The following is a 22,936-nucleotide window of genomic DNA, read 5'->3' as shown; positions in this document are numbered from 1 at the left end:
AGAAAGTTCCATTTTTAGTTTTGTGAGGAAATCCCATACTGTTTTCCACAGTGGCTGTACCAGTCTGCATTCCCACCAACAATGTACTAGGGTTCCCTTTTCTCTGCATCCTCTCCAACACTTGTTTGTTGATTTGTTTATGTTGGCCATTCTGACCGGTGTGAGGTGGTATCTCATTGTAGTTTTAATTTGCATCTCTCTGATGGCTAGTGATGCTGAGCATCTTTTCATATGTCTCTGGGCCCTCTGTATGTCCTCCTTGGAGAAGTGTCTGTTCAAGGCCTTTGCCCATTTTTTAATTGGGTTGTTTGGCTTCCTGGAGTGGAGTCGTGTGAGTTCTTTATATAATTTGGAGATCAGACTCTTGTCTGAGATATCATTGGCAAATATGTTTTCCCATACAGTTGGTTCTCTTTTCATTTTAATGCTGTTTTCTTTAGCCCTGCAGAAGCTTTTTATTTTGATGAGGTCCCATTTATTTATTCTTTCCTTTATGTCCCTTGCTTTAGGGGACGTGTCTGTGAGAATGTTGCTGCGTGGAATGTCTGAGATTTTCCTGCCAACGTTTTCCTCTAGGACTTTTATGGTGTTACAACTTATATTTAAATCTTTTATCTATCTTGAATTTATTTTTGTGTATGGTGTAAGTTGGTGATCGAGTTTCATTTTTTTTGTATGTAGCTGTCCAGATCTCCCAACACCATTTGTTGAAGAGGCTATTTTTGCTCCATTTTATGCTCCTGCCCCCTTTTCAAATATTAATTGACTGTAGAGACTTGGGTTTATTTCTGGGCTCTCTGTTCTATTCCATTGGTCTATGTGCCTGTTTTTATGCCAGTACCAGGCTGTTTTGATTACAGTGGCCTTGTAATAGAGTTTGATATCAGGTATTGTGATCCCTCCTGCTTTGTTCTTCTTTCTCAAAATTACTGCAGCTATTTGGTGTTGTTTATGGTTCCATATACATTTCTTAAATGTTTGTTCTATAGCTGTGAAATATGTCATGGGTACTCTAATAGGGATTGCATTGAATGTATAAATCGCTTTGGGTAGTATGGCCATTTTGATGATGTTGATTTTCCAATCCATGAGCATGGTACATGCTTCCATTTGTTTGTGTCTTCCTTAATTTCTTTCTTCAGTGTTGTGTAGTTTTCTGAGTACAGGTCTTTTACCTCCTTGGTTAGGTTTATTCCTAGGTACTTTATTTTTCTTGTTGCTATATCAAATGGGATTTTTTTCCTGATTTCTGTTTCTGATGTTTCATTGTTGGTGTACAAGAATGCCTTTGATTTCTGAGTATTGACTTTGTATCCAGCTGTTTTGCCAAATTCATTTACTAGGTCAAATAGTTTTTTGGTGGAGTCTCTAGGATTTTCTATGTATACTATCATGTCATCTACAATGACAGTTTTGTTTTGTCCTTTCCAATTTGGATGCCTTTTATTTCTTTTTCTTGTCTGATTGCTGTGGCTAGGACATCCAGTACTATGTTGAACAGGAGTGGTGAGAGCGGGCATCCTTGTCTTGTTCCTGACCTTAGTTGGAAAGCTCTAAGTTTTTGTCCATTGAGTATGATGCTGTCTGTAGGTCTCTCATATGTGACCTTTATTATGTTGAGGAATGCCCCCTCTATTCCCACGTTGCTGAGTGTTTTTATCAGAAATGGGTGCTGTACCTTATCAAATGCTTTTTCCACATCTATTGATGTGATCATGAGATTTTTGTCTTTGCTTTTGTTTATGTGGTGTGTTATGTTTATCGATTTGCGAATATTGTACCATCCTTGCATCCCTGGGATGAATCCCACTTGATCATGGTGTATGATCTTTTTAATGTATTGCCGGATGCGGTTTGCCAATATTTTGTTGAGGATTTTAGCATCTATGTTCATCAGCGATATTGGCCTGAAGTTTTCTTTCTTTGTTATGTCTTTATCTGGTTTTGGGATTAGGATGATGTTGGCCTCATAAAAAGAATTTGGGAGTCTTCCATCTTCTTGAATTTTTTGAAATAATCTGTGGAGGATGGGGGTTAGCTCTCCCTTAAATGCTTTGTAGAATTCTTCTGTGAAACCATCTGGTCCAGAGCTTTTGTGTATCAGAAGCTTTTTGATTACTGTTTCAATTTCATCAGGTGTTATTGGTCTGTTCAGGCTTTCTGCTTCTACTTCATTGAGTTTTAGAAGATTATATTTTTCTAGAAATTTGTCCACTTCATCTAGGTTTTCAAATTTCTTGGCATATAGTTCTGCATAGTAATTTATTACAATCCTTTATATTTCTGTGGTATCAGTTGTAATCTCTCCTGTTTCATTTTTGATTGTATTTATTTTGGGTCCTCTCTCTTTGTTTCTTGATGCACCTGCTTAAAGGCTTGTCGATTTTGTTTATCTTTTCAAAGAACCAGCTCCTGAATTCATTGATCCTTAGAATTGTGCTTTTAGTCTCTATGTCATTTAATTCTGCTCTGATCTTGGTTATTTCCTTCCTTGTACTTGCTCTGGGTTTTCTTTGTTGTTGTTCCTCGAGTTCTTGTAGGCATAGGTTTAGGTTGTTTATTCTTTTTAGGTAGGCCTGTATTGCTATGAACTTCCCTCTCAGGACTGCCTTTGCTGTGTCCCATAGGTTTTGAATTGTTGTGAGTTCATTTTCATTTGTTTCCAGAAACCTTTTGATTTCTTCCCTAATCTTATTCTTGACCCACTCATTGTTTAATAGCATGCTATTCAATGTCCATGATTTTGAGTGTTTGAGGTTTTTTCCCTTGAGGTTTGTTTCTAGTTTCAGTCCCTTGTGGTTGGAGAAAATGCTTGGTATGATTTCAATTTTCTTGAACTTGTTGAGGCTTGTTTTGTGTCCTATCATGTGGTCTATCTTTGAAAATGTTCCATGTGCATTTGAAAAGAATGTGTATTTTACTTTTTGGGGTGAAGGGCTCTATATATTTCAGTGAAGTCCATTTCATCTAGAGCATTGTTCAATGCCACAATATCTTTGTTGATATTTTGTTTGGAAGATCTATCCATTTTTGACAGTGGGGTGTGAAAGTCCCCTACTATAATTGTGTTGCTGTCAATATCTTTCTTGAAGTCCTCCTACATTTTCCTTATGTATTTGGGTGCTCCTATGTTGGGTGCATATATATTTACTATGTTTATGTCTTCTTGATGGATTCTTCCCTTGGGAATTATGAAGTGACCTTCTGGGTCTCTTTTTATGGCTCTTTTTTTGAAGTCTATTTAGTCTGATGTGAGTATTGCTACCCTGGCTTTTTTTTCTGTCCATTTGCTTGGAATATTTGTTTCCATCCCTTCGCTTTCAGTCTGTGTAGGTGTTTTGTTCTGAGGTGGGTCTCCTGTAGGCAGCTTATGTGTAGGTCATGTTTTCTTATCCTGTGTCTTTTGTGTCTTTTGTGCTATTCTGTGTCTTTTGATTGGGTTATTTAATCCATTTATGTTTAAGGTTATTATTGATAAGTATTCATTGCCATTTTTTTTGTTCCTGTGTTCCTCTCTCTTTCACTGTTTTTCTTCCTGTTCTCAAAGCAAGCCCTTTAGCATCTCCTGCAGAGCTGGTTTAGAGGAGGTATATTCTTTGAGGCTTCTTTTGTCTGGGAAGCTCCTTATTTGGCCTTCCATTTTAATTGAGAGCCTCGCTGGATAAAGTAGTCTTGGTTGCAGGCTTCTGGTTTTCATTACTTGGAGTATTTCTTGCCATTCCCTTCTGGCTTGGAGCGTTTCCTTTGAGAAGTCAGCTGCTAGTCTTATCAGGGCTCCCTTGTATGTTACTTCCTGTTTTTCCCTTGGCAGCAATTTTTAAAGGGAAATGATCGATATAAGCTTTGAATTTTATTGGCCACTCATGATTTCTTTTTATTTGACTATCCTTTATCCATTTTAACTTATGTCATTTTATTTTAGGAATTTTAAAAAATAAGTCATAAGTAATTGAATTATTTATAAAAACAGATCATCTGTTACTTTTAGTAGGGAGATTTAGTCATTAACGAGTTGTTTTTCTTTTTCCAGAATTGTAGAGGAGAGTCTTTTAACTGACAACATTTTTAAAGGCTTTTACCCTTATTTATTGTATATTACCTTATAATTTTTATACTGTTGTTTTTCTCATCTTTATTGTGTATGTGTGTGATGAAATGTGCTGTTTGCTATGAGGAGATGCTTTGATTTATCTTCTTCAGAGCTATAGAAGATAGATTTGGTTTTGAATTTAGCTACATTTTACAAGTTTCTTAAGTCTGCATTTACCTAATTATCAAAAACAAGACAAAGATTGTTTTTACCCATCAAAAAGACATAATTTAGCACTTTTGGTAACATCCACCTCTCCTTTTAATTCTTTGATATTTTTTTCTGGAGTGAAGAGCCCTGTATTCTGAGTGAGGTTTTAGGATTATATTCCGATTTACCAATCCTCCTTTCAACCATAATCAATCTAAGGTTTATCCTCTAAGTGAGTGCCTCAAGGACACTTTTCTGCCCCTAGTGATGTTTTCCAGTTCTCTACTCTAGGCCCTTTTTTAATTTTTTTCTGATTAAGGTGTTAAGATTGAGCGGTTAGGTGAACCTCTACTGGATTCTGGTTTATGGAGGATATTTATCTTTAATTTTTTAAAACTGTTGTGTAGTTCCCCCTTTTGGAGTTTTTATTGGTATTTTAAAGAATTCAGAAGAATTGATTGACGTTTTCTATCATTCTTCCATCTACCAAGAAGCTAGCTTTGCCTATTTTCAACAGAATGAGAAATACATCCTGAGATGTCTGTGAGCTTGGTAACTTTGGACTGTACATGGTGGAAGGGGGTGAGGTTCCTGCTAGAGCAGTTAAATGTTTATTTTTCAGGAATACATATTATTTCTTTGTAGCTTCTGTAATTCCCTGGGACTATTCTTAAAAGTGTATGCAAGAATAGGAAGCTTCCTTTTCCCACTTTTCTGTGTCTCACTGTAGGTTTTCACTGGCATTTTTATGGCAGAAATGTGCCTAAAAATCATCGCGCTCGATCCCTACCACTACTTTCGCCGAGGCTGGAACATTTTCGACAGCATCATTGCTCTTCTGAGTCTTGTAGATGTGGTAAAGACTCAACAGAAGTTTTTCCAAATCATAAGAGTGGTAAGGCTCTTGCTTTCTTCTTTTGCTGAATAACTTAGCAGTCAAGATTGAAAATAGTCTTCAGTGAGTTCAGTGACTAGTTTGGATTAAACTTGAACTCATCTTGCCTTAATTGGAGAACCCCAAATGCACTCCTCCTCCCACTGGGGTCTTTCACACCCTTTGGAGTCCCAGGGGGTCTTCTCTCAGCTATACCCTAGTCCCCCCTCCACCCTACCAAAATGATGCTTTAGACAACTAGATGCAAAATTGTGTTTTACAGTGTCAGACTCTGCTCTTTGCTCTGTGTGTGACCCTCCCCACTGAGCTCTGAGCCATGCACCCTCCCTTCAGGGCTCATCAAGGGGCTTTGGACTGCAGAGCCCAGGAGGTGGATGGGTGCTGCTGGCAGGTGCTTTCTTACAAGTCCCTCCTTACGCTGCCAGTGCCACATTCCACGTGCCATAACCATGGGAGGCATTCTGGCAACCTTGCAGAGTACCTGGTGTTAGCTGACATAAGGGAAGCTCAGAAAGGAGGAAAGCAGTATCTTCAAGGAGGTTTGCAGTCCAGGGATGATACAAGATGGGTCCAGAAATGACCATAAGGCAAAGTAGAGTGTGACCAAGCCCATGGGAGGTATGGACAGAAAGTTCTAGAGAAACACATCTGAGAAGGAAATAGGGAAACCACAAAAGGTGGCCTTTTGTCCTCTTTCAAAGGTTAATTTGGCATCGATAGGATTTCTAAGCCTATAGAGTAAGTCGAAGTTACCTAAGTAATTGTACATTTTATACTTGGGATATGTTAGAAGAACATACCACTCAAAGTCAGGCATTATTAGGCTGCTCAGCTAAAGTTTTATGGTGCTCAGGTGAGCAAAATTATATTCATTTTTACTATAGTTTAGGCTTATTTCAGCCATGTGCTTAGGCAAGGAACTCTGGCATTGTCTGTTTACAAGACCAGAACCACAGTTTCTCCTAGCTCCACTCTGAGTGGACTGTGGTCGTCTTTCTCCTGGGACATAAGACTTACTTACCTGCAGTATTTCTACCCCCAAAGAGTTGGTACTTAGCAGGATTGTACTTTGGACTTAAACCAAAGTATGAAGTACTTTTACATTGAAAGTGAATATAAGAAATAACCTATGAAACAAATTACTGTGTTTTCTCTAAAGTTATTGTCTCCTAAAATATCTGTAAGGTTTCATGGAGAAAATTTCACTTTGGAAAAAAGTGTGTATTTTAAAAAAAAAATTTTATTGTTATTCAATTACAGTGGTATGCCTTTTAATGTTTTGAGTAGCTAATTGCCTTTTCTCTCCCGGGTATAGAACATCAGATGACACTCCTCCCTGTCATGAAGTTCAGGCGAGATTTGTGATCTCACCTACAAAGTGCAGGAGTTAGCACACTTCTTCTGTAGAAAGCCAGTTGGTAAATATTTTCAGCCTTGCAGTCATGTGGTCTAAACCCATTGAGCTCTGTCACCCTAACACAAATATAGCCATGGACATTTGAGAGTGAATGGGTGTGGCTGAATGCCAATGACACTTTACAAACATGGAAATTTGAACTTCATACAGTTTTTATGTGTAATAAAATATCCTTCTCTTGATTATTTCCCAACAATTTAAAAATGTAAAAATGTTCTTACCTCTCAGATCATGCAAAAATAGGCAATGGGATGGATTTGGCCCTCAGACCTGAGCTTTTGACCTCTGACACATATTTTATATAACAAACATTTATGTTCAACTCCATCATTATAACCTCAAAGTCTTTATCATTTTAAAATAATTAGCACAAAATAATTTCATTTTTAAAACAAAAAGTAGGTGCCGGTGGGTAGTAAGTAGATAGGGATATGGAGTTGGTGACAACTTTTAGTATGGATATGGCTTTGATTGGGAGTATGCCATTTGTTTTGTGGCTGAACAGATAGAATTTGTTCTTAACTGGCTTTTCTTCCGTTTTTGTTCATTGTCTGTTTCTACAGCTGAGGGTTTTCAAGTTAGCCAAATCTTGGCCAACTTTAAATACGCTGATCAAGATAATAGGCCACTCCGTCGGAGCCCTTGGAAACCTGACTATGGTCCTGGCCATCGTGGTCTTTATTTTCTCAGTGGTTGGCATGCAACTGTTTGGCTCTAAATTTGGTTCTGAGAAAAGCAACATAAAATCCTGTGACCCTGACACCTCGTGTTCACGACGCTGGCACATGGGGGATTTCTTCCACTCCTTTCTGGTGGTATTCCGCATCCTCTGTGGGGAATGGATCGAGAACATGTGGGAGTGCATGCAGGAAGCTAACATGTACATGTGCATGGCTGTCTTCCTGTTGATCACGGTGATAGGAAAACTCGTGGTAAGTGTCTTAGGCTTTTGTTTCTAAATACAGGAACTACACAAATGCGTTAGCTTCTTTGGCAACATTTAACTAGTGAAATTTTCATTCCAAATATAGTATTATGATGTTACATAATATTAATAATTTGTGTTTGAATTGGGTTTGAGGAAAGTATGATAAGCATACAACCAAACCTCCTTGTCACATGGTGCTTGTGTTGACTGCTGCCCCAAAAGTATTCTGCTCCAGGTGATTAGTCTAAGATAATCATATTCTCTTTGCCAGTGATTGGCCGAGGTAGGGGTTTGTGACTTAACCTGGTCAATAAGATGTAAAGGAATGTTCACTGAGGAAGGTTTCTTATTCTGAAGAAGAAGGAGAAGGAGAAGAAAGGGACAAGGGAAAAAATGGTCCTTTCACCTCCTCTGGACTGTTTTATGACCATGACTCCGGGTAGAACTGCGAACATTATGCAACTGTATGAAGAACCAGCGTAAGACAAAGCCAGCTCTGAGGAAGGCAGAGTGAAAAGGTGGAACACACCTATCTTCATGTCATAACTAGTTCCCTGCTTTATTCTCAGACTTCTGCTTATATTACTTTTCCTTATCATGTAAGCTACCTTGAGTTTGTTACTTGAAGCTGGGAACATAGACATTTGTGGAGAGCCTAATTATGTGTCCACCAGTGAGGGTGTGAAGAGACAGGAGACACACAAGGATACCTGAGCACAAAGTTCTTCAGAACCGAGTTGGGGCTATGGTGCCAGCAAAATTAGGTATCTGCAATGGTTGTTTCATCCTAAGACTCTAATGAGAGGTGTAGAGAGACAGTAAGTGATAGAAAAGTTCAGAAGAGCAGAATACCACTAGTGGGAGTGGGAAACGATCATTAAGAAAGGATTTGGGTAAGATATTATACTTGAGAATGGCACTTAAGAGGCAAGGAGGACTTAGCAGATAGAGGAAAGCTTGAGCAGAGATCTGGAGTTGGGAATTCCCATGGTGAAGCTGAAGAAGATTGACTATAGACCCATTCACACCCACAAGACTCTTCTCCCTGAAGGCTATATATTTTTGAGCTGCTGAGAGCCACAAACAAAGGAGTTTGAGGAGGTAAAGATGAATTAGGGGTGTGACCTTTAACTGGAACATAATCAACAGAAGAAAAAAGCAAACAAAATATAACCAGAGACACTGAAGTTAAGAACAATCTAACAATAGCCAGAGGGGAGGGGGAAGGGGACAGTGGGGAGAAGGGTTTCCAGGAACTACTATAAAGGACACATGGACAAACCCAAGGGGGAGGGTGGAAGCAGGGGAGGGAGGTGGGTTTGGCTGGTCTGGGGAGAAAATGGAGACAACTGTAATTGAACAACAATAAAATAATTTTAAAATTGAAAAAAAAAAAGAATTAGGGGTATGAAAATGTAAGCAAAAGTCCTAAGTAGGGAACCGTGGAGATGATCTGAATTTAAAGTGATATATGCTTCAACAGAAGAGTTATAGATTTGATCCAAACCCCTCTGGCTCAGTGCCAGTACCTCATTGCATTTTGGGCAATGGGACCTATTGAGCCTGCACAAAGTACACCATCTCTCAAATTCTGCAAGTAGGAGAGGACCCACAGCAGTCTTAGATATCAGACCCCCATCCCTGTGGGCAATTCCAACAAAAGTCCAAGTTCATGATTCTGGCTGATTCACAAGGAATATACACACTTGATTATGCCACATGGTCAATACACTTTGTCAGTGCCACATGGTCACACCGTTTGGCTTTACCCTGGCTGGAGTCTGCAGTATGTGTTGTTTTTATGTAGACAAGCTAAATTTGGCTGTTTGTACTCGTTAACATCAGTTTTTCTTTTGTCTTATCTTACTATCTCTATTACTCCTCAATCTCCTCTCTTACTTATTTTATAGATGAAATTTCTTGGGAGACAGAAGGACATAGGGCTCTCATTTGACTTGGGAAAAATTTCTTCTGGAAACCTATTGCATCCTTTCCTTGGTTAAATTTTCCATTCTCCTTGTGCTCCCATCCCAACCCCTCCCCAGGTACTCAACCTCTTTATTGCCTTGCTGCTCAATTCCTTCAGCAATGAGGAGAGAAATGGAAACTTGGAAGGAGAGTCCAGGAAAACCAAAGTCCAGTTAGCTCTGGATCGTTTCCACTGGGCTTTTTGTTTTATGATACGTACTCTGGACCAATTTTGTCGCAAGCGGTGCAGGAGGCAAAACTTACCAAAGCAAAAAGAGGTGACAGAAGGCTCTTCTGCAGGGAACAAAGACATCATTCCCCTGGTCACAGAGGTGAAAAAAGGCCCAGAGACCTGGGAGGAGTTCAGTGTACTAACTTCTGCACCAAAGCCCTTGAATGTTGAGCATGCTCAGACTCGGTTGGCACCACTTGCAGAGGAAGAAGATGACGATGAATTTCTTGAGGCAGATAATGCACAGCCTGTCACACAACCTGAGGCTGGAAAAGAGGTAGGAAGGCTCGCATGTGGACTTAATGGTTGTACAGAGCTGGAGTTGCCATGGGACACTGGTTGCACTAGGCAGGGACAGTGACAGCACAATATGTGGCGGCTGCCCCTCAACACCATGCGCACACCCTAGGGCTTATTCGAATCATGGTCCTGCACAAGTGGCATAGGTGGGAGGGCTCAGAGGAGTCCAGAGGGGAGCGAGATCATAGAGGGCTGGGGAAACCTGGGAATCAAGTGCCTCTGGTTACACCCTAAAAGAATTTGGATTGGATGAAAGGCAAGGAAAGAGAATGTGGAAAGTGAAGTGGATGGCATAGAAAAAAAGGCCAGCAGTAGGAACACAGTCACTCTCTGCAGGGATCAGTGGTGGGGTTCATGGGTTAGCAGTGGTGGGAGATGAGGGCTGTCAGTTCCTATCACACATGCTGGACTTTGTTGTTGCCCCACAGGTAGGCCTCAGGTGTTCTCTTCTGGGTTTTTCCCCCTCCATGTTTTTTCTCTTTCCCTTTCAGTTTTGGAGGTTTCTTTGGAGATATCCTCAAGCTCAGAGATCCCTTCCTCAACTGTGTCCAGTGTACTAATAAGCCCGTGAATGACATTCCTCCCTTCTGTTAGTGTTTTTCACTCTAGCATTTCTGTTTTTTCTTTCTTTCTTAGAATTTCCATCTCTCTGATTAAATTGCCTATGGGTTCTTGCATGCTGTCTACTTTATCCGTTAGAGCCTTTAGCATTTTAATCATGTTGTTTTAAATTCCTGGTCTGATTAATTCAAACATCTTTGCCATATTGAGTCTGGTTCAGATGCCTGCTTTGTCTCTTCACACTATATTTTTTGCCTTTTAGAATGCCTTGTAATTTTTCCTTCATAGCTGGACATGATGTGCTGCTGGGTAGATGGAACTGCTGTAAATAGGTCTTTAGTTATGAGTTAGCAAGGTGCGGGTGAGCAGAAGAGTTTTATTGGAGAGGGGAAGAGAAAGGGAAAAACTCACAAATATGTGGAAATTAAATGAAAAATTCTTAAATAACCCACAAGTCAAAGAAGAAATCACGAAACTTTAAAATACTTAAAGATAAATGGAAATGAAAATATGCCAAAATTTGTTGGATGCAGTTGGATTCTCTCCCTCCTCTTCTCCCTCTCCTTCCATCACGATTAGGTCTCAGTCTTCAGTGAGCCTGTGCCTCTGGACTCCGAACTTCATGGTGCTTCTCAGTCCCCCTCCCCTTAGGTGGGGCAGAATGGCTAGAGTGAGCTGGAGTTGGGTATTGCCCTCCTTCCACATAGAAATCTAGAACTGGCTGGAATTGGGTATTTCCCTTCCCCCAGGTCAGTAAGGACCTGATAAAACCCCAGCAGGTGAGGCTCTGGTTACCTAGTTTCTCTTGAGGGCAGGTCTTGTTAGTAAGAACAGGATATTGTCATATATTTCAAAACCATTTCTACCCTCCCCCTGCCAAAAGCATGAGGGGATTTTTCTCCAGTATTGACTGGGAGAACCTGGCAGAGCTCCAAGAGGTAAAACTCCTACACAAATGGGTCTCCCTGAAGCCTTCCCCACACTTAACCTCCAGCAATTTGTCCATTGTAGTTCAGGTTTCTCCACCCTGGCACTGGTTCCTGTGGAGGGTTTTGCTCCTGGTTTTCTGCTCTGGTAAGTTGTGATTCTCTATATTTGCCTGTCTATCTCTTCACTTTGCGGGGGAGCACTTGCCTTGGACTTCACTTCTATCATGGATCTAAAAAGAGCTGTTTATTTTCCAGCTTTGTCCAGTTTTTTGCTTGTTAGGATGGAGTGGAAACCTCCAGGTGTCTGACCTGTCAGACTAGAAACTGGAAGTCTCTGCGGGAAGTTTCGCATTTATAAATTCAATCTCTTTGCTTGCTATAGGGCTATTCAGATTTTCTGTTTCTTCTGGGGTCTGTTGTGGTAGAGTTTTTGTATTTCTAGAAATCTGTCTGTTTCACTGAAGTTATCTCATTTGTTGATACACAGTTATTCATAGTATTGCCTTATAATCCTTTTGATTTCTGTAAGGTTGATAGTAATATCCCATCTTTATTCCTAATTTTAGTAATTTGAATCTTGTCACATTTTTCTTTTGGTCATTCTTGTTAATGTTTTGTCAATTTTGTTGACCTTTTAAAATAATCAACTTTTGGTTTTGTTGATTTTTAACAAAAAATTCATTTTATTTTATTCATTTTTACTCAACTACCTATTCTTTATTTCTGCTTGCTTTTAGGTTAGTTTCCCCTTTCTTTTTCAGCATCTTAAGGCAGAAGTTTAGGTTATTGATTTAAGATGTTTTCTTTTTTTAAAAAATTATAGGTGTTTATAAATTTTACCTCTAAACACTGCTTTAGCTGCACCCAACAAATTTGGGCATATTTTTATTTCCATTTATCTTAAAGTCTTTTAAAATATTTTTTCATTTTTTTCTTGGATTTGTTGGTTATTTAGGAACTTTTTTGTTTAATTTCCATATATTTGTGAATTCTTCAAATGTCTTTATTATTAATTTCTAATTTTCATTATAATCAGAGAACATACTCTGTATAATTTCAGTCCCTTTAAATCTATTGGGGCTTGTTCCGTGGCCTAGCATACTGTCTGGCCTGAAAGTGTTTCATGTGCGCTTGAGAAGAACGTGTATTTTGCTCTCTGGGTTTGAGGGTTCTATAGATGTCTTGTAGGTGCAACCGATTTATGCTGTTGCTCAGGTCTTTTATTTTGTTGTTGTTATACTCATTTTTGAACATGGATTATTGAGGTCTCCGACTATTTTTGTTGAATTATCTCTCTCCCCCTTCAGTCTGTCAGTCTTTGCTTCATATATTTTGTGGCTCTTATGTTAGATGTGTATATCTTTATAAATGTTGTATCTTCCTGATATATTGATGCTTTTATCAATATAAGATATCCCTCCTGATCTCTAGGAATATTTTTTTGTTTTAAAGTCATTTTGTCTAATACTAATGTAGTCACTTTAGCTTTCTTATGGTTTCTGCTTACACAATATGTTATTTCATCCATTTACTTTCAAACTATGTGTATTTAAAATGTGTCTTCTGTAGACAGTACATAACTGAGTCTTGTTTTTTTTTTTTTTTTTTTTTTTTTTTTTTTTATCCAGTCCAGCAGTTTCTGCCTTTTGGTTAGATTGTTTAACTCATTCACATTTATTATTATTATTATTATTATTATTATTATTATTATTATTGATCTAGCTTATTTACTTCTAATATTTTACTTTCTGTTTTTTATATTTCTCATGTTTTTATGTGTCTCATGCTGGCCTGTCGTTTAGTATGCTGTCTTTAATGAAGGCAACATATTTTTTAATTGCTTACCATCAAAATCTCCATTGTTTTCAGGAGTATCCTTAGGCTTGAACTTCCTTGCACTGTATTTAAAATAAAGTCAGTTCTTTTATAGAGAGCTTCAGAGCTCTTGTTTTTTGGGTTGCCTTCCACCCTGGGCAAACAAAGTCTTTTGGCCACTACTCCAGGTACTCACAGGGGTAGTAGCCTCCCATCTTCTCAGCTTCCCTTTCTGCTTGGAACCTCTCCCCTCCAAGCTAGCTGTAGTGAGCGTGGTCAGGGCCTCAGTGTTCTCAGACTGTTGAACCTGGAATAGAGCCTCTGTCCGATGAGTAGGGGCTGGATTGAAAAAAGGAGCCCAATATCTCGACTCCATTCACCAGGGATTTAGCCTCTTCAACTCAGTGTTAGAGTGGATAAGAACAGCTGGTGACCTGCACCTCCTGGTGAAATACATATCCCTTGATTTGGAACTGAGAGTAGAGGGAGCCCTGTCTTCTCGGTCACATCTGTCTAGGTGGAGACTCCATCAAACTGAGTGGGCAAGGGGCTTGGGAGGGAGAGTGCAGGACGTGGCTCCAGTGCCGTGGGTTCCTGTTGTTACTACTGGATTTTGTTACTTTTCTTAAATAAACGTTTCTTCATTTGCTGGTGCCCTTAGGACAGTTTCCAGAGATTTTAAATGATTTTTTAAAAAATATTTTTCACCACTTATGCTTATTTTCTTGGGGAGCAAGTCTACAGAGCTCCTTACACTGACGTCCAAGAAGTAAAACTCTTAGTATCTTTTTATTAAATCCTAAACTTATAAATTTTACAGATACTTTCAGATTATTATATAACTTTCATTTATTTCTTGAGTAAATTCACCTCCCAGTAGTTAATTGGGGGGGAGGGGCACAGCTACTACTTATTTTATGTTTGTCTCATCATATATTTTGGAGTATTAGTTTGAAAACTCATCTTTGGTGGAAAGATCTGTCACTCTCTTTGCAGTCTAGGTTCTTTGATGCCTTCAAGGAACGCTTCTTAGTCATCCATTTCAGAATCAAGTCTCGTATCACCAATTTGAGATTATTATCAAATAGTGATACTAAGCATATTGCAGATCCAGTCACTGAACCAGTGGGTACCTTTGCTCAGGTTTTATTTCTGAGGCTGTTTTCCTCTCCCTCCCTAGGTGCACAGCTTTGTATAATCATAATTCCACGTATCGGCCACAGCTTATGTTGGCTTTCTCTCTTAAGGGCAAGAACCTCAACCCAACCCACAGTTTCAAGCTTCAGACATAGCTGTGGTTCCCCTCCTCACACGGAGCACCTTTAGCCACCATTACCTACTATATACTTTCAATTGTTACTACTTTATATTTCTGTTCTGTGTCTGGTCCATAGACATATTTACCTGTTATTATGTGCATGTTTATGTATGCATCTGTGTGTGTTATTGTGTGTGTTAAGAAGGGAGACGTGTTCTTACATCATGGCTTTATACTGTCAGGACCACACGGACCCTCACGTAGATTTTGGGATGAAACCCTCACCTAAGGTGTGACCTCACGCATCCATTTTTGGATATCCCTGCAAATCATCAGACAAAATTTATTTTTATTTGTTCATATTTAAATTTATTTTTATGTAGTGATACATTTTCATATTTTTGTTATGCCTTTTATTTTTCTATTTTGTTAAGCCAACGCCTTGTACACCAAAGGATAAAAAATTATTTTCCAAATTTTTCTTCTGACATTTCTACTCATCTATTTTTATATCAAATTATGAACTTTATTTTTACTATATTCTGGTATTTTATTAATTTTTCATAGGTAGCTAATTATACCAGTACCATTTTTTAAACAATTTATTTTTTAGCTACTGAATTGAAAGGACACAATATATATTACCTCTGAAATTTTTTGGTGAATTTTGTACCAGAACCATATTATTTTGCTTACATGACTTCTGAATAAATTTTGTTACCTGTTTTCCATAGTAGTTTCTCCAGATTTGTTTTATGTTGAGTTTTCCAAGAGCAGTTTCAAAAACTAGGAAGAAAAAGAGTATTAATATCAAAAATTTTTTGACAGACAGAAAACCAAAGAGAATTCAAACTTGTTTCCTCTCAAGTGAGGTTTCCAGGAGGAATATTAATTCTCACCTGCACTTCTTTGTGTCAGGTCTATGCGCTCCATCAGGAGGCCAAGTCCACCGGCCCAAGAGTTCAAAGTGTGGAAATTGAGGTGTTTTCTGAAGATGCTGCTTATCTGTCAGCACAGATGCCACGAAAGGTAATTTTCCCAGGGTGTTTCCAGGAGGAACATGTGGCATGATCGTCCATGTACCTTTTCCAAGACAGGCACTATGGAAAATATCCAGATCAGTGCAGAGAAAACTCCTGGAGTTACATCTTAAGTAAAGGTCTATACCAAAGTTTCCCAACCTCTCCACAGTAACATTTGGGGCAGGGTAATTCTTTGTTGTGATGGGTTGTTCTGCGTATTTCAGGATGTTTAGCAGCATCCTTGGCCTCTACCACTAGATTCCAGTAGCATCCCCCAGTTTGTGAAATTCATAAATGTCTTTAGACATTGCCAAAATATCTCCAGGAGGGAAAAATCATGGAGAACCATTGTCGACTTATTATTCCAGAAGTTGAAATAATTGAATATTGAATACTATAGTCTCAGTAAAGGAGCCTTCTTCTAGTCACCTGGTTTCCCTATTTGGGGTTAGGGAGCTGATGAGGGCTATGATTTGAAGGGAGGAAAAGGTCAAGATACTATGTCTTTATACTCTTTCACTTTCCTCCACCAAGGGAGAGCAATTAGAGAATTTTCTCCTGAAGTCAGGGCTTGGCAGAGCATTTCCAAGGACCCAACAAAAGGGATACTTTCTTGTTACCCCTTATACCTAGAAGCCTCTGCCTAGTTAGTCTCATACCTAAAAAGTCACACTTTTTTGAGGTATGAGGTACTAACGCAGCGAGAGGGTGTTGATGAATGGCTCTCCCTTTCCTTTGTTCCGATGTGCAGAAGTCCGACTCTGTCAGTGTGCTCTCAGAGTGTAGCACCGTTGATCTGCAGGGTCCCTTTAGGTGGGCACCTAAAAGCGCTCCCCACAAGGAACCAGACAGATGTTTTCCCAAAGGTAAGTGGCTGTATTCCTGCGTCCACTTCAAAGAGTATTTGGATAGGATTCTGTTATCTTTGAAGCTCTGTGGTTTTGATATGTACCTTCTTTCTACTTCTACTGGAGACAAAATTGAAGAGAGGTCACTCATAGATTTTGGGGTCATTTATTAGGTCCAGACAAAGGGGATTTCAGGATATTCTTGATTTGGGTAGGCTCAGCTTTCAGAGACCAAAAACCAGGGTAGAAACTCAAGTAAACTGACACGGATCCTGGCCAGCAGGATCCTGTGTTGTGGCTGCAATAGACAAATACACACGGACTATTGAGTCCTGTGGGGGAAAAGGGATGGTGCAGCCACTCTCCCAAGGGGAGAGGGCCCCAACCCCTGCCTTGACAGGCTTTTACTGCTTTTCTGGGCACGTTACATTGAGGATGGTCCTCATTTACTAGGCACAGGTTCTCTTTAGGTGGTTACGGAAAACAAAGGAGAGGGTGTTGCTAATTACATAAAAGAGGAAGGATATTTGCAAATGTAAAGGGAAAAGTGGTTAAACTGGTTACACTCATCCTTGGAAGGTTTAGCATAGATTTTAGGAAGTTACTTTAAAGATATGCAGTAAACCTTTGCTGCCTCAATTCAGGGTGATGGAGTTTTAGCAAGAGCAAGTCTCATAGCAGTCTAGGTACAATGCAGGCCTGATTCCCCATGGGAGAACCTATCCGTGGGTATGGGTCCTACCTCCCCGAACCTCGGTCCCCACTGGCTTTTCCGAGTTGGGGCTAGGCCACATTTCCCACACTTGGAACGGTTCCCCATAGTAAACTTCCCTAGAAAGCCCACTGAGCCAATATGCCTGCCGCTTTGTATAGTCCCTAGTACATCAATTGTCAGGATATGTTAATACTTGAATAATTGACCAATAGAACTGTACTATAAATTTATGGCTGACTAGAACCCCTGCCAGGCCTTCAACTCATCCCTCAAAATTCTTCTCTGGAAGCAGGATAGCATTGTGGTTAAGATCTTTGTCTCTGGAGCCAGACTTCCTGAGCTCAAATTCTGTCCTCTCCACTTACTAGCTTGTGACTTTAATTTCAGTAGTCTCTCTATGCCTCATTTATAAAATGGGTGTAATAATAGTACCTGCTGCAAAGTGTTGTTGTGGATAAGAAATGAATGAATGGAAATCACTTAGAAGAGTGTCTGGCGCATAATAAGCCATCAGTAAATACAGCACTTCCTGATTCCTTGAGGGATGTAGTGGTGCCTTCTGATATGCCTTCATTATTTCCTGTACTCACTGAGGCGAGTTTATTTGTGTCTGTTTCCCCCATGAGGTTCTTAAAAACAAAAGCAGTAACTTAATCAGTATTATATCTCTAGTGTGAGAATAGAACCTGGCCCAGATTATGGGCTCAACAAATGTTGCTAAGTACATAAGTAAGTAACTTAACAAATGAATAACTGAATCTAAAAATTTAAAAATTCTCCATAAGTTTGAGACTAGACCAGGTTCAGAAAGAACATGAAGAATGAGTTTTAAACTCATTCCAGGTTGTTTGACAATACTGCAGCTGCCCATGGGGTCAGAGGTCAGGCTAGGGATAGATTACTATCCTCTTGACTTACATTTAGACTTGAGGTGTGCACAGGATGTCAGCAGTGGAGATGAAGGCAAAAGTGGGGGGAGGAGGGTCCTAGGAGAAGGGAGAAGTAGGATAAGAGAAACAGACTTTTGGGAAACTTAATTTATTGATGTTCTGAAAGATGGAAGGAGGTAAGGGGCAGACTGAGACCTCACAGTGATTTAGGAAGATGATGAGAAAAGGAGTGGAATACTGTAATCACCATGAAGTAAGCATCCACAGAACTTAGGAGGAGAGTTGGTGAAAAGGGCGATGTGATTCATGCGGAAGGCTTGTGTGTGCTGGGACCAAATGCTCAGCTATTTGTAAGTATCTTGACAATTGATTAAATTCTTCCATGGGTGGTTGACAAAGTCTGTGTCCATCCCTACCTCGTTCCCTTCAGTCCTTGGGACACTGTTTACTATTGCTAAACACAACACTGCATGACAACCAACCACAAAATCTCAGTAGCATACAATAGTAAATACGAATCATTATCTTCAAATCATTAGGCCGGTTTTCTCTACTGATCTTGGCTGGCTTTATTCATGTGAGTGATACAGACTGGGAGTCAGCTGATCTGGCATGGGTTTAACTGTGCAGCTCGGCTCAGTGTAACATGTTTTTCCACCTCCTGGAACCAGCGAGCTAGTCTGAATACACCTTTATAGAAGCTGCAGGAGAGCAAGTGGAAACATGCAAGGCCTCTTGGGGTTTTGGTTCCAAAGGGGCTCACTCTGCTCTATTGGCCATGTCAAGTCATATTGCTGGGCCCAGATCCAAAGGTTTGGAAAAAGACCCCACCTCTTTAGTGGGAGAAATTGCAAAATCCCGTGTCAAGGGGCATGTTTACACGGCGGGTGAAGAGTTGGGCTATTAATGTAACTTACTACAGACACTAAGACTGTGCTACTGCTCCCTCCTCACAGGCCTGAGTTGCTGCTTCCTGTGCTGTGCTGTGAACAAGAGAAAGTCCCTTGGGACCATTTGGTGGAACCTACGGAAAACCTGCTACCAGATTGTGAAACACAGCTGGTTTGAGAGCTTTATTATCTTCGTGATTCTGCTGAGCAGTGGAGCATTGGTAAATTATCATGTCTTGTGGGGACACTGGGAAGCAAGGCAGCTGCGGGAGCTGCATTGTGACTTCACCCCTGAAGGGGCTGTGAACATAGGGAGAATAGGCAGGAGTGGGATCTTTACTTTGGAGTCATGCTTCCAGGGGAAAGCCCCGAGCCAAAGGTGCTTTACCTGGGAAGGATGCTGGGTAGGGAAGGGTGACCCAAACCAGCATCCTAAAATGCCTCCTGAAGCTGGCCTTTGACCCCAGGTCTGTCTATTAGTCTTGGAGGATTTCTAGACATATTCGCAGTGTCCTACCTGTTTCTTCCTTTAGATAGCAGTGTTCCTACCCTCTCTTCTCCTGAAGACCATACAGCCACTTTCTAAAAGGTAAAATGTTAGGAGAAGGCTGCAGGGACCAGATCAGGATGTAATAAATTGTCTTGGTGTTTTCCATCACTTAATCCCTTAAGAGGAGAGACAGAAAGATGCTGCTTTATGACAGATCCTTCCAAATCAAGGTGTGGTATGCCCCATTGAGGTTTGGAAAGAACTAAATCCATCAGCCTCCATGGCCACTTAGTCATAAACTCCTTCCTGCTCTCTCTCCTCAACTTTTGGTCCGTCCTGCCTCCTCTTCACCTGCCCCTTTGCTCTTATTCTCTCTCCCTCTCTCCCTTCCTCCCTTCCCTCCCTCCCCTTCTATCTTGTGTCTCCCCTTAAAGTGACCGTAATATAGAACTAAATTTTCTTACTGTTTGTTATGTCAGGTGAATGGAGCCCTGGGTTCCTCCTTTCTGGTTTAGAGTCAGAACATTTCTTAGTAATCTGCTAGCAAATAGAAGGGGACTAGGAAATATCTCACTTCTTTACCCCTGACTTTCTGGTTAGTGCTTTACACCTATGCCATCTCTGGGTAAAAGGAGATGAGCACATACTGGGGCCCTTGAGAGCCTATGACCAACAGACATCCTCATTTATATACTTACCATGATGTCAATTGTTCCTCACACCAAAAAGCAACTCTCTCTAAAACTGTCCAAGAGAACGTCCATGATTAATTTTTATTGCTAATCCTTGGCCTTTGGTTCCCTGTTGTCTTTTGGTGATTACAGTTTCACTGGCTGTCTACTCTTATTTGAGTGGTAGGGGTTTTTCATTTACTCTACAAGTGGTACTTGGCATCTAGCAAGCCCTGTGCTAGTTAGTGGGAAAGCAGTGGTGGTGTCCAAAGGCCACAGACATATACCCTGTGGCCCCATCTGAGAAAACTTAGAGAAGTAGCAGAGGGCACAGAATCCTCCTAGTTCTCATCTGCCTTCAGCTGAGGCAAGTGTAGGCTGGGCAGAGGGAGACTGAACACACAATGCAGAGAGTTCCAGAGGAGGGACCCAGGCCCTGTTTCACTACGCACATTTGTAGAGAAATAGAGAAAAGAAACATCTCATTGACTGCCATTGCCTATGGTGTATGGCCCAGCAGCCTTAGTTGTCATGTGGAAGCTTGTCAAAAATGCAGTCTTGAGCCCACACACTAGATCAGAACCTTGATGATTTGGTGCTCATTAGAGTTTGAGAAGCCCTGGTCTGGGAAACTGTGTAATAATGAGAGCTTCCTGGATTAGTACATGGCCCCATTATAATGTGGGAGCCTCCAAAGAGCAGTTGCTAATATCAGCTTGCTCTTCCATTGAGCTAACTCAGACCTGCTGAGCCAGCTTGTTGCTAAGTTTCCAAAATGAGAGAGAAAATGAGCTTCTAGTGCCATTCAGGTTTGTTTCTCTTCCAGAGGCAAACACATGGACAAGTCCCTTACTTCTAGGAACTTGGAGTCTAGTAGGAAGGGACAGATGGAGTCCAGGCAACTATACACCAGGACCATAGTGATACACTCAGAGAAGCAGTAGGGGACATGGGTCCATGTGAGGTGGTAGCTAACCCAGTCTTGGTGGAAGGAGGAGAGTTTCCTATAGAAAAGACAGCTAATCTGAGATCTAAGGGCTGACAAGGAGCCAGCAGGGCAGAGACAGAAGCAGAGATGGAAGGCCTTCTCTAGCCAAGCCCACTTGGGGACTGGAAGTGACACTTACTCTTTTGCATTGTTTTCCCCCAGGCCCATGGCACGGTTGGTTTACCTCAGTCCCCAACAGCAGGGCCGATTTCTCTCTTGCCTTCGGTGTCTTGGCAGGTTTAGTTCAAGGCCCTTCTCTCCTTTCTCTCATCCTCAGTAATACTGTAAAGGCCAAAAGAACAGTGTATATCCTGGTTCTGTAGACCCTGAAGAATCACACATATATTTTGGGTGAAGGAAAAGTTTGTATGCAGCGTGAAAAAGGGTCTCTCTAAAAGCTGGGATGTCTCATTTTCATAGTCATGCTTAATGAATGTTTACTGTTCAAAGCAGTTTACACTGGGAATTCTAGCCCATAGCTTCTCAAACTTCTCCATGTCATGGTGCAGGTACAACATGGTCACATGTGTAAGGAACACTGGGGCAAAGAGGTAAGGCTGTTTGTGGTAGGACATGATGGGCCTCAGGGTGGGCCGTATCCAGAATGTGGGCTGAGGTGTTTAAATGTGACGTTATAATCAACATACGGCCACTGAATAGAGCCACTAAGGTAACTAGGGGGATAAAAGATGGTGTGTATGCCACTGGGTGGTTCTAGAAAAGTTGGCAGGATATTGCTGGCAAGAGCTGAAAGGATTAGGAACACCAGGAGGTGGCGGGGTGGCTGGTTAGGGAGGTGTTCTTATGCTCCAGGGGCCAGTGACGAGAGCCTGGGGACATAGTGGCACCAGGAGTCTAGAAGTAAGATTTTTCTTCTTCCAGTTTTATGAAGGAATTGATTCCACTGGAAAATTCAGCCTAATACCTGTTGAGCAAAACTTTATTATCAAGAGAGATACTAATTTATTCAAATAAGGATGGAAAAGAAAAAAAAAATAAAGTCAGCAAGGAGACCTATGCAAATATTCGCCTATGGCTATAACAGACCTATGGCTATGTCTTATCATTTCAGATATTCGAAGATATTAACCTTCCTAATCTACCCAAAATCGAAACATTACTTAATTGTACTGACAATATTTTCACGTACATTTTTATCCTGGAGATGGGTCTGAAATGGGTGGCCTTTGGCTTTGGGAAGTATTTCACTAGTGCCTGGTGCTGCCTCGATTTCATCATTGTGATTGTAAGTTAACCACCTGTGCCCACGCAGGCAGGGGTGGGGGTTGCGGGTGGGGGAGGGTATCCGATGGGAGCTGCTTTTTCTGTGTGCCTCTCCAAAATAGTTTTCTTCTCAGTACATGTAAATCACTGTCACTTACCTATCAGCAGTCCTGCCTTTCCTGGGTCCCACTCCTCATATCCTGTGCTTCATATGTGTGTCACCCCAACCCTTCCCACGATGGCACTTGCCCACTTCTCTCCGTGATCACTGCTGACGTCTGATGTGGATCCAGACTAACTTTGAGTAGCCTTGATTTTCCCTTTCCTTTCAGCTTTCCATTTCTTTTCAGGACTTCCTTTTCAAAGCAGGTCAGCATCCAACAGATGGGGCTGGCCTCGACTTTGAATACCAAGCAGCATAAGAGGATTGTTCACATATGTTCTTTCACTTAATCTGCACAACAGTGTTCTGAGTTAGGCAGAGTTATACATCACTTACCACATTACAGACAAGGAGCCCTGAAGCTCACTCTACCATCACCTTGTTTCAGGTGAAACTGGAACTCACACCTTGGTCTATAGGACGCTAAGGCTGATAATAGTAGTAGATCACACTTTTTGAGTGCTTTCTCTGTGCCAGGTACTCTGCCATATG

General features: G+C 40.7%; 1 protein-coding gene across 1 annotated transcript in view; it reads left to right on the top strand.

Moving 5' to 3' along the window:
* SCN11A (sodium voltage-gated channel alpha subunit 11) overlaps positions 1-22,936 on the top strand; it is a 75,291-nt gene that overhangs the window by 31,071 nt on the left and 21,284 nt on the right. Inside the window, exons 15-21 of the mRNA XM_045200083.3 lie at positions 4,971-5,135; positions 7,116-7,484; positions 9,526-9,957; positions 15,462-15,572; positions 16,317-16,431; positions 18,975-19,129; positions 22,130-22,303. Coding sequence (XP_045056018.2) covers positions 4,971-5,135; positions 7,116-7,484; positions 9,526-9,957; positions 15,462-15,572; positions 16,317-16,431; positions 18,975-19,129; positions 22,130-22,303 — 1,521 coding nt within the window. The remainder of the gene's footprint in view (positions 1-4,970; positions 5,136-7,115; positions 7,485-9,525; positions 9,958-15,461; positions 15,573-16,316; positions 16,432-18,974; positions 19,130-22,129; positions 22,304-22,936) is intronic.

The sequence above is a fragment of the Desmodus rotundus genome, chromosome 8, assembly GCF_022682495.2.
Source record: "Desmodus rotundus isolate HL8 chromosome 8, HLdesRot8A.1, whole genome shotgun sequence".
NCBI classification, from domain to species: Eukaryota; Metazoa; Chordata; class Mammalia; order Chiroptera; family Phyllostomidae; genus Desmodus; species Desmodus rotundus.
The sequence above is the reverse complement of the archived record's forward strand: the minus strand, read 5'-3'. Positions and strand labels throughout refer to the sequence as shown.